The 13,200-nt window shown below is 36.2% G+C and overlaps 2 protein-coding genes across 5 annotated transcripts; both read right to left on the bottom strand.

Annotated features, from left to right (window-relative positions):
- Positions 1-201: 201 nt before the first annotated feature.
- Positions 202-8,975, bottom strand: LOC121762370 (chaperone protein dnaJ 1, mitochondrial-like). 4 transcript variants are annotated; one of them, XM_042158235.1, is made up of 19 exons: positions 8,874-8,975; positions 8,714-8,792; positions 8,502-8,609; positions 8,315-8,406; positions 8,059-8,142; positions 7,903-7,941; positions 7,373-7,495; positions 7,261-7,302; positions 7,085-7,172; positions 6,672-6,736; positions 6,465-6,527; positions 6,316-6,388; positions 4,988-5,079; positions 3,681-3,752; positions 3,504-3,560; positions 1,749-1,797; positions 1,605-1,674; positions 1,154-1,237; positions 202-597 (listed from the first exon to the last, which is right to left on the bottom strand). In XM_042158235.1, exons 1-19 carry the CDS (start codon positions 8,922-8,924, stop codon positions 498-500), a joined length of 1,431 nt encoding a protein of 476 aa, XP_042014169.1. In that variant the 5' UTR covers positions 8,925-8,975; the 3' UTR covers positions 202-497. The 4 variants fall into 4 exon arrangements, with proteins under 4 accessions (XP_042014169.1, XP_042014165.1, XP_042014168.1 ...); XM_042158231.1 differs by having other exon boundaries at positions 3,504-3,752; XM_042158234.1 differs by having other exon boundaries at positions 202-634; positions 3,504-3,752.
- Positions 8,976-10,886: 1,911 nt separating this feature from the next.
- On the bottom strand, positions 10,887-11,893 carry LOC121763090 (bZIP transcription factor 44-like). Its single transcript, XM_042159154.1, has one exon. It carries the CDS (start codon positions 11,411-11,413, stop codon positions 10,979-10,981), a length of 435 nt encoding a protein of 144 aa, XP_042015088.1. The 5' UTR covers positions 11,414-11,893; the 3' UTR covers positions 10,887-10,978.
- Positions 11,894-13,200: the final 1,307 nt, after the last annotated feature.

Consider the following 13,200-nt stretch of genomic DNA (forward strand, 5'->3'; position numbering starts at 1 on the left):
GCGGTACGGTTGAGATGGTCTAAAATATGAAAAATAACACAAACTCATCTATAGGTCATCAATCTTCTAAGTCATGAACACTACATACCAAAGAATAAGAAAATCACGATTAAACTCAGATACATCATTAGTAACACCAATTTACAAGACAATCTCTGGGATTCCAGAGATTCCAACGGGGTGCCCCGGTCGCGCAGTATGGAACCAGAAGAAGTTTCATGTGTATATCATTCTTTCAATGTGAGAGTTGTACAATATTTGTATGAAGAAAGAATGAAAGAATCCAATATCATTGTACAAGGTAAAATGATGTTGTTGGTTACTCTTGATTCTTACCTACCAAGTGAAGCAAACTGTTCAAGAGCTAAGAAGAATTTCACCATTTCTTCTATTCGTCAAACAAAATTTTTGTAGACAGAGATGATTGTGTAGATTATGCACTGGTTTGCCACTCAATCTCTATACGTACACTTGTGCGTCCAGAGCGTGTAGTGGCCCTAGTTCAAGACTTTGACGAGTACTAGCAATATCATCGTCAATACGGAGAACTCCAGTACAAACTCAGGCCAAGCGGAACGTCTCACCCAATACTGCCACCTGTACAGTTCAACCAGTAGATAGCCGCTGATAAAGCCTGCTAAGCATTTCCAGATTATGCACCATATTTAGAATGGTGACTATAGAATGAGAATAAGAAATTTGGGAAAAGTTATGGCAAGTTCCTAGGTTAAGCTTCAACAACTTATAAGCTTCTGAAAAAATAAGTTCCTTACTCCCATCTTAGTTTCTCATGATATTATAAGCAACAATCAATTTTAAGAAGAACAAAACCTATTATGATAAGTCATTTCCAGCATATACCCTTCGAGTTTCATATTTCTGTAACTTATAAGCTCAATTATCCAAGGCTCTTGAACATGCATATAACTTCTTTGAAAATCTTTTAAGCTGTCTAAGATATCCTTAAGCCAAACACCCTCTTAGTCATGCCAAATTATGTGCATGTCAGCTCATATAATAAATTCCTACCCGCGATAAATGTCAATGCATTAAGACCATGAGTCCCGGATGCCAAAAATTGAAAAATGAGAGAGAAAGAGGGAAAGGGGTTCAGTTTGCTGAGTCATTATAAAAACATGAAACATAAACTTACCAACTGCTGGAAGCTGATCTGCTATCTTCATCAGATTCCTTCTCAAATTCTTCTAGTATTACACGTTGTCTCTCAGTTACGGTGCTGAGAATTGATACATCGAAAAAAGTGGAGCTTAACATTAAATCTACTTCTCTTTTCAGAAGAATTCTTAGAATCCAAGAGTAAATGCACAAATTTTCACAAACAAAAATGCGAAAAAGTATAACACTTCAGAACTAGAATGATCACTGTTGTGGTGTTCTGGAGGAATGATTTTCATTGTTACCAAGACAAACTAAGAGTGAAATATTTGTAACCGATTATATGAAATCTCCTAGTCAGAAGACTGTCTAATCATCTGTGATTTTAGCATACACAATAAGTCCATAGCCCCGGTGTACCTGATGCTTGCTTTCGCTTCGACTAAAAAGAAAAATGCACAAGACAGTAAGAAGAAAGACAAACTTACGGAGGAAGTTTTATGCAGAAGCGTATGTACTGATCTCCATGGGTCACCATGAAACCACTCTTTGGCAATCCTATAGTGCATAAAACCCATCAGCAAACCTAAACCAAAAGCAAAAGGTATGCCAAATCAGGATAGAAGCCATACCTTGGCCTCTTAACTTAACCAATTGCCCATGTTGAACCCCCCGAGGAATCTGCAACGACAACAACCATTGAAACCATTGAGCAGAGGACAAGATTTAAATTTAAACATTGCCTGGAAACACTGATCACATAAAAGAGAAAACTCTCATCATAACCGAGTGAAATATATGAAAAATGAAAGGGCGGAGCAGGGTTTTAACAATAATCCAGTCTAGAATCATTTCTTTTGAATAATTTTGTAATTCATATAATTAGGCTAAAGAGGACTTCTAATGCTAAAGGGTTTCATAAATAACTTATTAATTCAAATTATCAACACTAAGGTGGTTCATGTAGTTTCCAGTGAAACTACTTTGAAATCTACTAACACCTCCATTTCCACTTTTGCATATATATTTGTCCAATTTAGACCAATATTGTAATGGTTTTAATTTTAAGCTTCCTCAAAAAGGTCCAATCATATGGAAACATTGGTATATACAAAGGATCCTCGTTATGTCCTATGACTATCATTGAAAGTCTTTCATTGCACACAGAACACAGAAAATCAGACTGATACCTTCCTCCTTATGTATTACAATAGTGTTCATATTGGAAGCAACATTCAGGTGAGACAAGTCAAAGCAAATGATGAGATTTCCTCCTTTTATCAAGTGAGAGAAGCATAACTAGATAAACATAAATAATTCATCAGGAAGCCTAAGGATTATCAGGTTATCCTTTTTAATTTGGAACATAAATTCTGCATTGGATGTACCTGAAGACTTAGATGAGGTATAACAGTATAAAGAGAGATTTAATTAGGTCACATCAGATCAGCAGATCTTGGTGACATTTGGATGGCTTGGTACTTGGTAGCATTAGAAACGGGAAATTCTTGCATGCTTTTACCCACAGAAATGTTTTGGGTACATTCAAAATACTACTCCCCATGGAGAGTGCTGCTCATGGACCCATTGCCCTGGAGTCCTGATATTGGCCTAACCTCTAGATTTTAGGGATTCAAAAACCAATATCAGAGTACACTCCAGTAGCATTGACATAGAAAAACAGAGTATAAGGCAGGAGAATACAATGTACGGGGATGGCAGAAAATTATCTGGACAGATTATGAGTTTGATGCAACAAACTTCTGTACAAACAAATGGCTTTCGATGAATGTCTATCTGTCATGTCAAACGCTTTAAAAGTTTGGACTCTGATCTTACTAGCAAGTAGCAACTGCCACCCACATGGCCTGGTGACTTGAATTCACACATATAGGGGAGGGGGAAGAGAGCAGAGCTAAGCCAATCTCCAAGGACAGGAGAGCTAATCTCAGTTACTAGGTACAAAGAGTGGCGAATTTCCAACACCATCCCACAGAAAAATGAAAGTAAAAGATCCAATTACAAGCAAAAAAAAACAAGGAAAACCTGGTCTAGTGATTGGGAAATGAACATAAGTTTTCTATCTCAATCACAAGCTGTGGCCCCATTCATGATTAACCACATTAACTTCTTAATGACATTCCACATCAGTCTGGTTATCTTACTATGTAGGTATCTAGAAAATTATGTAGCAAATTATGTTAAAAAAATCCAAGATATTAAATTCAGAAAAAAGGAAGTATAGAGAACACGTATATGTAAAATTAACAAGGGAAAATAAAAGAATGCAATTGGAAACATGCTACATGAAATCTACAAGAGAGAACTGGTATCTTGTATAGACACATAACAAAATGCCATATCAGAAAGGGAAGTAAGTATCTTACTGTCAATTGCTTTTTTCCAGAAAGGGTAGGCACATCAACACTGCCACCAAGAATGGCCTGCATGGCATTAAAAGAAAATTTCAACTCGACTGCGGTAGAAAAACAAAAGCAAAACGGAACCCTTCCTATATTAAGACGAAGCAAAAACAAAAGAGAATCTGATAAGAACAAACTGACTTGTGTAAGGCTAATATATTTGTCAACATAAAGATCAGCACCATTTCTGGAAAATATGGGATCTTCTGCAACCTGGATCAAGAGATTACCAAATACATAAAAGAATCAAAATAACGAAATAACATTTAAAATTATCGACTTGAAAGCATGGCACCTCATCAAGTAATATCATAAATAATAATAGAAGTCATCTACGCCAAGCCAAAGACCCACAATGGCAAAGCAACATGCAAACAAGAAGTCCAATGAACAATTTGTTGCATAATTCCTTCCAAGAAACACTGTTGGAAGTAACCAATAAGTTGAAAAATCATCCACCTAACAAAACGCTGGAGAACCTTCTTCAAGCCTTCAAGGAGAATACCAGAAGCAAAAATGTTTGATCTAACAGTTAAAACTGGTATCTAACATCATTGGAACTCAGCCAACCTAGGAGAACTAGAGAATAAGAATTCAGTTTTAACAATAACTTGCCAATCCTACAATGTTAGCTGTATTGACGGTAAAATGTTAATCTAATCTTATGCTAGTAATCTTTCAAGCTTACAGAGCAATGATGTCATTCTCAGAGAAAACAGTTGTTCACTCTACCTCTCTCATTCCTAGTTCAACAATCTGTATGTCCTTGGAGAGAATTACCACAGAATCTATATACAGATTGCACCTACAGAATTCATATGATTCAACTTAATATCCATTGTAGTATTTGTGTGCATGCTTCGTTAGAGCCATAGGCAAAGATGAATCACACACCAATCTTCCATAATTCACAGTTATTAAATCAACAAGGTAAGCACATATACCATGCTACATACAGAAAGTCTATCATATAACAACAAGAGATGGCTATATGCCTAGAATAGTTTTGCGGAAAATCACAACTGGCAACAAACTATATTGTACTTGAATCAAATCCATCTAGGAACCTCCCCCGCCCACGCACAGACCTTTTCCATATAAAACTATGCTCAAAGGAACCCCTTTGGAAACATACAACGAAGATCCTGAGAGTTTCCCTTATTCTATTTTTATGCTTTCAAGTAGGCTTTTCCTATGGCCGCCTGAATGGAACTAGTGTAGTGACACTAGGTGCTCGCTCACATAGTATTTCTTTTGTTCTTTTTCTGGAAATATTCTTTTTCAACCCAGAAAAGAAAATCCATATGCCCAAAAGGTTATTTGCAATCAAGACAAATTTAAAAAATACAATTTAAACCAAATATGTTAGGTGATCATGTAAACTTAAACAAAGTCTGTTTTTTTGTTAGGTATTGCAAATAGAAAGGAGAGCTACAGAATGGTGTTGCCTTTATTTTAATAATTAGGTCGCCAGAAGTGCTTCCCCATGCACCAGAATTACCAGCTCTTGCTACACGAACTGTATCACCAGAATCCACACCTAATCCCAAGAAAATACAAAAAAAACGCAGTGAGCACACAAGCATCATGCATACTTCAGTGAACATAGAGAAAGTTCAGGGGACATAAAGACATAGACGCTGAAAATTAAAGTAATAAATCCTCCCCCTCTTTTGAAATCTACTGGTCTACTGAATTCCAGGAAATCAATGCATCATTCACTACACATGGTTAGTTACTACATTGTAAAGATAAAGTGTATCATTCAAGTCCCGATGTTCATCTGTGGAATGCTACTGAGGAGATATTCTTAATCAAGATTAACTGCAAAACATAGTAACCTACACAAACTTTAACATATTATGCAATTTAATCCTTAAAATTTTAATTTACAATTATATTCATAAGCTTTCTATTATTTTTAAAATTAATACACCATTGATATCTCTCCATTCTCCAATAAAAAATCATACGGCGCACAGGCACAGTGGTATTCAGTCTATGCGTGCATGTCAACTCAATCTGTACAAACATCAAATAGTCTATCAACTAAGAAGCTTGTGAATATAATTGCAAAACTGAAAGCTCTGGATTAAATTGCATTTAGTGGCAAAATTCATGTATATTTTGGCAATTAACCCTCCTGAAAAAGCAAATTTACAAACTGAGGACTCAGCAGTTTCCCTTCATATTGTTTAGTTTACCATGCCCATTCTATTGCTTCAAGTACAAAAAATAGAGGACAGTGCTATTCTCCTGTCGGCTTTGCTGTGAAACCTCAGCAAAGGTTCTCGGAAATGTCCCATTGCTGTAACTTGATGAATATATCCCTCTGAGACGAGAAGGCACCTAGTATGTAAGCCTTGATCTAATTAATTGTCCTCGGGGACACTTCACTTGATTTATTCAAGATATTACTAACCGCCAGGAGTTGTTCCAACAAAAAACCTATAATTCTATCTAATCGGCATATATACACGGCCTTGGTTCTGACTCAAAGTGCTAGCCACAGCTTATGTTTCCAGATAGATTCTTGAGGGCATCCTAGCATACTCCTAATCGTCCACTAAATACAGGCTAGCAATTTTTCCATCAGATCCAAAGAAACAAAGTTACATAAACTATTAAGTAGTATTAAAAATTAAAAATATAACTAATGCATCAGAAATGGTTTGCTAGATGTATCAACATCAGAATTATAAGATTGCTAAGATAAACAAAAGGAAAGAAGGATGTGTGAAATTATCAACCAAATTAGTGCTTATGTAAACCTAACCTGCCGGTATAGTTACTCGGGCATCCCTGACTCCTTTACACGCACCTGATCCTCCGCAAGCTGTGCAGTATTCCTATACATGGTTTTGTTTCTTACTTCTTTGGACATACAAAATATGATAGAAAAGAAGTAAAAAACTATGATTAGACCTTGATTATTCGTCCAGCACCTTTACAAGTACTGCAAGTTGTGGTAAAAGGTGGTATTGTCACCTAAAAAACAGTAACAAGGTAAATGAAAGTGATAAATAAGCACTCGTACAAATTTGATATTTAACAGATATCATATATACAAAAATAGAAAATGTAAAAATGAATTGAAATGCTCCGAGAGAGTATCAATCAGAGAGTACTCACTCTTCCAATGCCTCTGCAAGTTGGACACAGAATTGTCTGAGCATCCAAGGGATGGCCTCGGCCACCTGAGAAATAAGATAATCGGTAAAGAAAAGGTCTTAAGCCCAGAAGTGACAGCAGCACTAGTGAGTTCTACAGCAACAATGTACACCATATAATAACCTCTGTCCAAGAACTATGGACACAGTAACTCTTTACACGGAGTAGTGGAACTGGACAGGGTAGGGATCACCACATAGGAATTGAATAAGCTGTTAATTCTCCATTACTAATTATTTATCCACAAGTGAGACACAGAGCATTGGTAAAACTATTGACTATCCAACTCAACATCTTTAATTCAGGGGACATAAGTTTAGTTATAATGTTTTAGCTAGTATAAATAACATGTAACTGCTCCACGTTCTACTCACCGCAAGAATCACATGGCACATCTGCATCAAATGACAAATGCTTAGTGCATCCGTGAGCAGCTTCAGAAAATGTAAGCATAAGTTCCACCTAGGATCCCAAAAAATAAGGTTTAATTTGCAGACAGCTGAAATTACATACATGAGGCAGCAATAGTAGTAGTATATAAATAATGTACCTGAATATCGCCACCCACATTTTCAGTTTCATTTTCAAAAATCTGTGGATGGAAAAGGTGTCATCAGAAACACTTTTTAATCTATAACACAGCAACAGAATCACAATAGTACCTCAGAAAAAATTTTGTGAAATGAATCAGAGAACTGAGCTCCATGAGCATGTCTAAAGCGACTCGAGCCGGTGTTAAAATTATCTGAACTCCTTGTCCCATTTGTTTTTGAACTCCGTCTCAACTGTTAGAAAATTCATTTGCTTAATTTCAACACATGCATATACAAACTTTAACACTAAAAACAAAGGATAAACAACAATAATCAATCAAAATGTGAGTAGTCAGTAGATAACATGTCTGCTGCAAGAAAGTAGCATGGACTAAAGAATAAACTCCTATATCTAAGTAAATCTGAGACAAGACAGATAACTAAACTCTTTTATGCTTTTGGGCCCAAAATGCCACCATTGTTTGATACTTCCTCACACTCTAAACATGATTTCTCTTTATCCACGAATGTTATCCAATTCTTCGCCATAAAACAAATAACTTAACCATTGAAAGGTAGGAGAAAAGATATCGTAGAACAACAAAACACAAAAACAATCTAGTAACTAACACCAATGGAAACAAGAAAGTAGTATTTACCCTGTCATAATGTGTTTTCTTATCAGGATCTTTCAAAGTCTGCAATCACCTTCCACAATAAAATGGAACAGGTACATTATTGTCATAGAAAACCTATTCACGACCAAATAAGTTCTTGGTTTAATTAAGATAGCTTATGTCAATAGGACAGCAGACCTCATATGCCTCTCTTATCTCTTGAAATTTTCTCTGTGCAGAAGGATTATTCTTATTGGCATCAGGGTGATACTTCTTCGCCAGCTACACAGCACAGAGAACCAAAATGCATAAGGTCATTATTCATATAACTTCGTATAAACATGCTGAAAGACAAAACAAAAAGTAATCTAGAGATGCTAAGCATGCAATGTTAGTATATAGGACGAGATAACAAATAACAACTAAAATACCACAATGAATAAACAAATCTTACAGCACGAAAAGCCTTTTTAATCTCATCGACCGTGGCATCTCCAGACATGCCAAGAATCTCATAGTAATCACGTGCCTCAGACCGACAAGCTCCTATTAAAATGAATCACAACATGACCACCAAAATCCAAATCCTACCACAATATCAAAAAAATTCAAACTTTGTCTGTTGACTTTGAAATCAAAACCTGTGGCGTGGATAAAACGCCTTGACAACAGCATCTCATTATGTGCAAAACCGGCCAGACATTCCCTATAACCGAACTGATAAGCAGCTGGTGAATGATTCCATCGACCTTGACATTAGTGATTATCAACAAAATGTTCTTCTTTAGTTGCGGAATAGTATCAAATTGAGTAAAGTAATACACCTATTACAGTCAGATTTAGCAATTCTTACATGGAGAATGAAGCAATGCCCGCTGTAAATTGGGAATTTTCCCACATAAGACTCCATCGGAGGATTTAGCATAAGTTTTCTGCCGAAACCGGAGAAAAAGGATGATAATTTTGACAGGAAAGTGATGAATTGTTAAATTTTAATGAGATTAAGCAATTACCAATAGTTTATCGGCGAGTGATTTGTGCGAAGACGCCAGCCATCGACGCATGCTTAAGCTTTGCGGCAATATAGGGAAAATGAATTTGGGGAGGGGTTTAAAGATCTGCTTAAACCCTTTGTGAATTTATATTTTTACTTTTTAACCGAATGATTATTCTTATGAACAAATTTTCTTTTTCTTTTTTAATCTTACTATTATTGATTTATTTGTTGTTGAATAAAATAATTGCTTATATGATGAATTTGAAGAAGGTAAAACCACCCATTCGCATGTCTAAATTAGAGATGACAATGGGATATGTATTCCCTCGTTGTGATTTTTTAAACTCAGATTTATTTAAATTTTAGATGCTAAATTTGAATTAGTGAATCATGCTTAATAATCAAAGTCAATAATTAGCAATCAACTTAGTTTCAATAATAACTTTTGTTAACAAAATACTGTTTGAATTTTCAATCAAATTACTACATTGAATACATTTCACTTTTCTCTATCATTTAATTTTTTTCTTAGCATTCCACCTTTTGAAACTGCGAGTATGTATGCCTACTAGATTAAAGGCCTAGTCCAATACTCCCATGTAGAGATGCCCACTTCCGAAACTGGCGGTTCCGATTTTAGAAATTGCCAAACTAGAACCAAACTACGAGGGTGTTTTGCGTTTAGTTCCGGTTCTAAAACCGGTGGTTACGGTTTCGGTTTGGAACCGCCGGTTTTCTGGCGATTTTTTTACGGTTTTTCACAGTTCCGAACCACCGGTTTCCGGTGGTTTTTTGCGGTTCTGGCTCGGTTTCACAGTTTACCGACAATTTTTCGCGGTGCCCGTCTGGAACTGTCCAGAATCGGAGGTTCCGACACGATTTTGGTTTCATTTAAATCTCACAGTTTCAGTTCGGGACCGTAACCGCCGGTCATGATTTTTTGAGAGAATGCAGCAAATTCCAGTGAAGAAGAAGATGGGTTGACGAAGGAGATGGATTTTTTGATTTCCTTTTTTTTTTTTTTTTTCTATTTTTTTGGGTTGTGACTTGAAAAAGGGAGATGTGTTAATTCAATTAAATTTTTAATCTAACTGAATTAAAATATGTCAATAATTGATAAAATAATGTGATTTGTGGCTTGTGAGTGTCCACTATTGCTGTGGATATTTTTTTTTGTAGCCGTGGACAAAAAAAAGTTGCTTGTCCACCGAAGTATCCTCCCTCTTGTGGACACTCTTAGTCCAAATAACAATAGATGACGTCGGCCGTCTATGTCTACTACAAACTTGAATCTCGTTTTATTTAGTCTACCTATATTCGTACCATATAAAATTTGTTAGAGGTCATATATCTAAAATAAACTGTCACATTTTTCTTAACTACCAAGGTGATACATAGTAATACTCTCTCTTTATTTAACTCATCTAACACAATTTTTCTTAATTTTTGTGCCGAAAAGAAACGTCTCCATTGCTATGGAACGGAGGGAGTAGTATATTAGTACGTACTTTAACAATTTGGGAAGGTTTGAAATCCATTTAAAATAGCCTCAAAATTCAGAAAAGACGACACTTTACACACGGATGCAACTCAAATTATATTTATTAGTTAGCTCATTTTTTTTGAGACGATGAGTTAATTTTATGGTCAAATCTATTTTATTTTATCAATACATATACACTAGTTTTCAGCCATTTCAAAATAGGCGTCTCGCCACCCCGACTTCATATAAGTAAAAATAAATATCTTAATTACATTTGTTTGGTCTAATTTACCCATACTCTTATAGAGTATTAGTAAATTAAAGAACTTGTTTCATCTAATTAGAGAAAGAAATTTACTAATATAAAATATGAAGATTAAATTTTATGAACAACTCAAAATAAAATATGAAGATTAAAAACCATCTTAATTTTGTTTATTTTGTTATTTTGTTGATTGTGTTGTCGTAGTTTTTTGTTTAGATTGATGACTCACTATTTTAGGTTCGCTAATTACATTAATAAAACTATAGAAATATTACTGAAAATATAGAGAACAATCATTAATAATTGATGATATTCGAATACAACAAAAACAACCACTAATTAAAAAAACAAAAACCCCCAAATCACAAATCCATCAATAATCAAACATCTCCGCCATGATTGGGTGGTGGCTCAGCCCCACCGAGTTCCACGCCCCGCCGTCGCCAAACTGAAACTCCTCCGACTGAAACATGCATCCTCCTCCGCCGGAGCTAGCCGAGCCGATATAGCTCAGGATCTCATCGAGAGATCCGAGCCTCTGCGTGAGCTCCATCACCTGCGCGGCGAGCACCGAGTTCTCCGCCTCCACGCTCGCGCAGCGCTGCGCGGTGGCGCCGATGCTGCTCAGGATCCGCGCGTTCTCCTCCCGCAGCTGCTGCGCCTGCGCCATCAGGTCGTCCAGGTGCTTCTGCTTCCGCATCCGCGACCGCCGCGCCGACTCGCGGTTCGACTGCATCCGCTTCCGCTTCCGCTGGTCCATCGCGCCGTCCAGATTCTCAAACGACGACGTTCCGCTCGATGTAGCCATTCAATTTCAGTGTTTGTATTGAGAGAGGAGGGGAAGGGGATTGATCAATTAATCAATTAATTAGGGTTTGGAAATTGGGGGAAAGTATTTATGAGAAAACGTAGAACCAGTAGAGGAAGACGACGGAGAAGGATTGGACGAGATGGTTGCGGCGGCGGAGGGAGGAGCCGATCACAAAACCGGATCGGAGAACTTCGCTCAGAACGGGAGACATCAATTGATCTCGAACATTACCATTTAATTTTTTACTCTTTTGAATTGATTATATAGGAAAATAATGTGTGGTTGATGTGAAATCAAGCAGAGTAACGATGGGATAAGAGAAAAAAAGAGGGAAAATCAAATGAGGAGGCAGAATAATGGAGGTGAGAGAGGGAGAGAGGGGAGAAGGGAGGCTTTGGAGAAGGGAGAGGGGTTTGATTTATAGAAGGAAAATGTGCAGAAAAGAAAAAAAAGAAATGGGAAAAATGAGGGAATCTGTCTCGTGATGAAGCATGTGGGGCGGAGAAATAATGTCATAAACGTACAAGTCCAGCTGTGTGCAGCAAAATATGGTCACTGAAAACGATGAATGATTGCATTGCATTCATCTCAACAAACTACGAGTAGTTTATTTATTTAGAATTTCTTTTTAACATAGGATGTTTAGTCTCAATATTTAATCGGTTAAAACGGGCTTTATTAATTAGTTAGTACTCCTACTACTATTTTATAGTTTTAAAAAGGCTACAATTTTAAAAACAATGTATCGAGTAGGACCAAAAATTATAGTAAGAGAGTACGATTCAACGTAGGAAGAGGAGAGTGATATAATCTTAACCACTCGGCCGAGTGGAAAAGCCAATTAATCTAGGGGTGAGTGAAGACTTGGCTGAGTGGCTAGCTGAATGCACACCACTCGACCAAGCGGGAAGCCAAGTGTATTTAACTCGGCGAGTGAGGTGGGTCCGAGAGAGGCTGAAAAGGTCACTCGACCAAGTTGTAGAGAATATATGTTTCATTCGGGCAAGTGGGATTCATAAATTATCACGATTTTATAGTTTTGAATTTTATCTAATTTTGATTAGTTTGAATATGATTAAAATGTTTATTTAATTGTATATTTTATGTTTATAGACTTTATTATATTCTAATTATTCTTGTAATTTTTAACTGCTTATAAGGTTACGACTTTGGAAATAATTGACACCTTAATTTAATAAATTGAACATATTTGATGTAAGGAAGCATGGATCTAAATATCTAATAGCTGAGCTATTAGGTATACATGCTAGTGATAGGACAAATGTGTTGATTCTAGAAACCCATGATTTAGGTGATCCGATAGAAGGTCTACACTGAAATAGTGACCTTTTTTAATATAACTTGAGTAATAATAGATGAACATTAGATGTATTTATTAGATCTAAAGAGTGGTCATTGAAATTGAAGTCCTAAGATTCCTCCTCATTAGCTGTTTGTATGAGTGATGCTAAATGGTCATAATGTGGCCGGCCATAAAGATTTAATTTAGTTCATTTACATGTATAAAAAAATTAGAATTACCGATATAAACTTATATGTGTGTGAATGGACTTGTGAGTTGATACTTATCTTTGAATTCCATTACGTAAAACACATTAATATCACGAATTACTGTATACGTTGAGCAACAATCAAGAAATGACAGTAGTAATAAGTTGAGCAAAAACTACCAAAGAGCAACACTAACATGTTGAGCAACATATAATGAAGATGATATAAAAGTAAAATCAAGTAGTATTAAACCAAAAATTTAAAAAAAAATC

This window comes from Salvia splendens, chromosome 13 (genome assembly GCF_004379255.2).
Source record: "Salvia splendens isolate huo1 chromosome 13, SspV2, whole genome shotgun sequence".
NCBI classification, from domain to species: Eukaryota; Viridiplantae; Streptophyta; class Magnoliopsida; order Lamiales; family Lamiaceae; genus Salvia; species Salvia splendens.

What these genes read in the sequence shown, in the direction of transcription:
- LOC121762370 (XM_042158231.1), bottom strand. Translation starts at nt 8,924, where the DNA reads ATGCGTCGATGGCTGGCGTCTTCGCACAAATCACTCGCCGATAAACTA. An exon ending in GTGCTGGACGAATAATCAAG is followed by an intron (nt 6,389 to 6,464) that starts GTCTAATCATAG and finishes AACCATGTATAG; the next exon opens with GAATACTGCACAGCTTGCGG. An exon ending in CCGAGTAACTATACCGGCAG is followed by an intron (nt 5,080 to 6,315) that starts GTTAGGTTTACA and finishes TCTTGGGATTAG; the next exon opens with GTGTGGATTCTGGTGATACA.
- LOC121763090 (XM_042159154.1), bottom strand. Translation starts at nt 11,413, where the DNA reads ATGGCTACATCGAGCGGAACGTCGTCGTTTGAGAATCTGGACGGCGCG.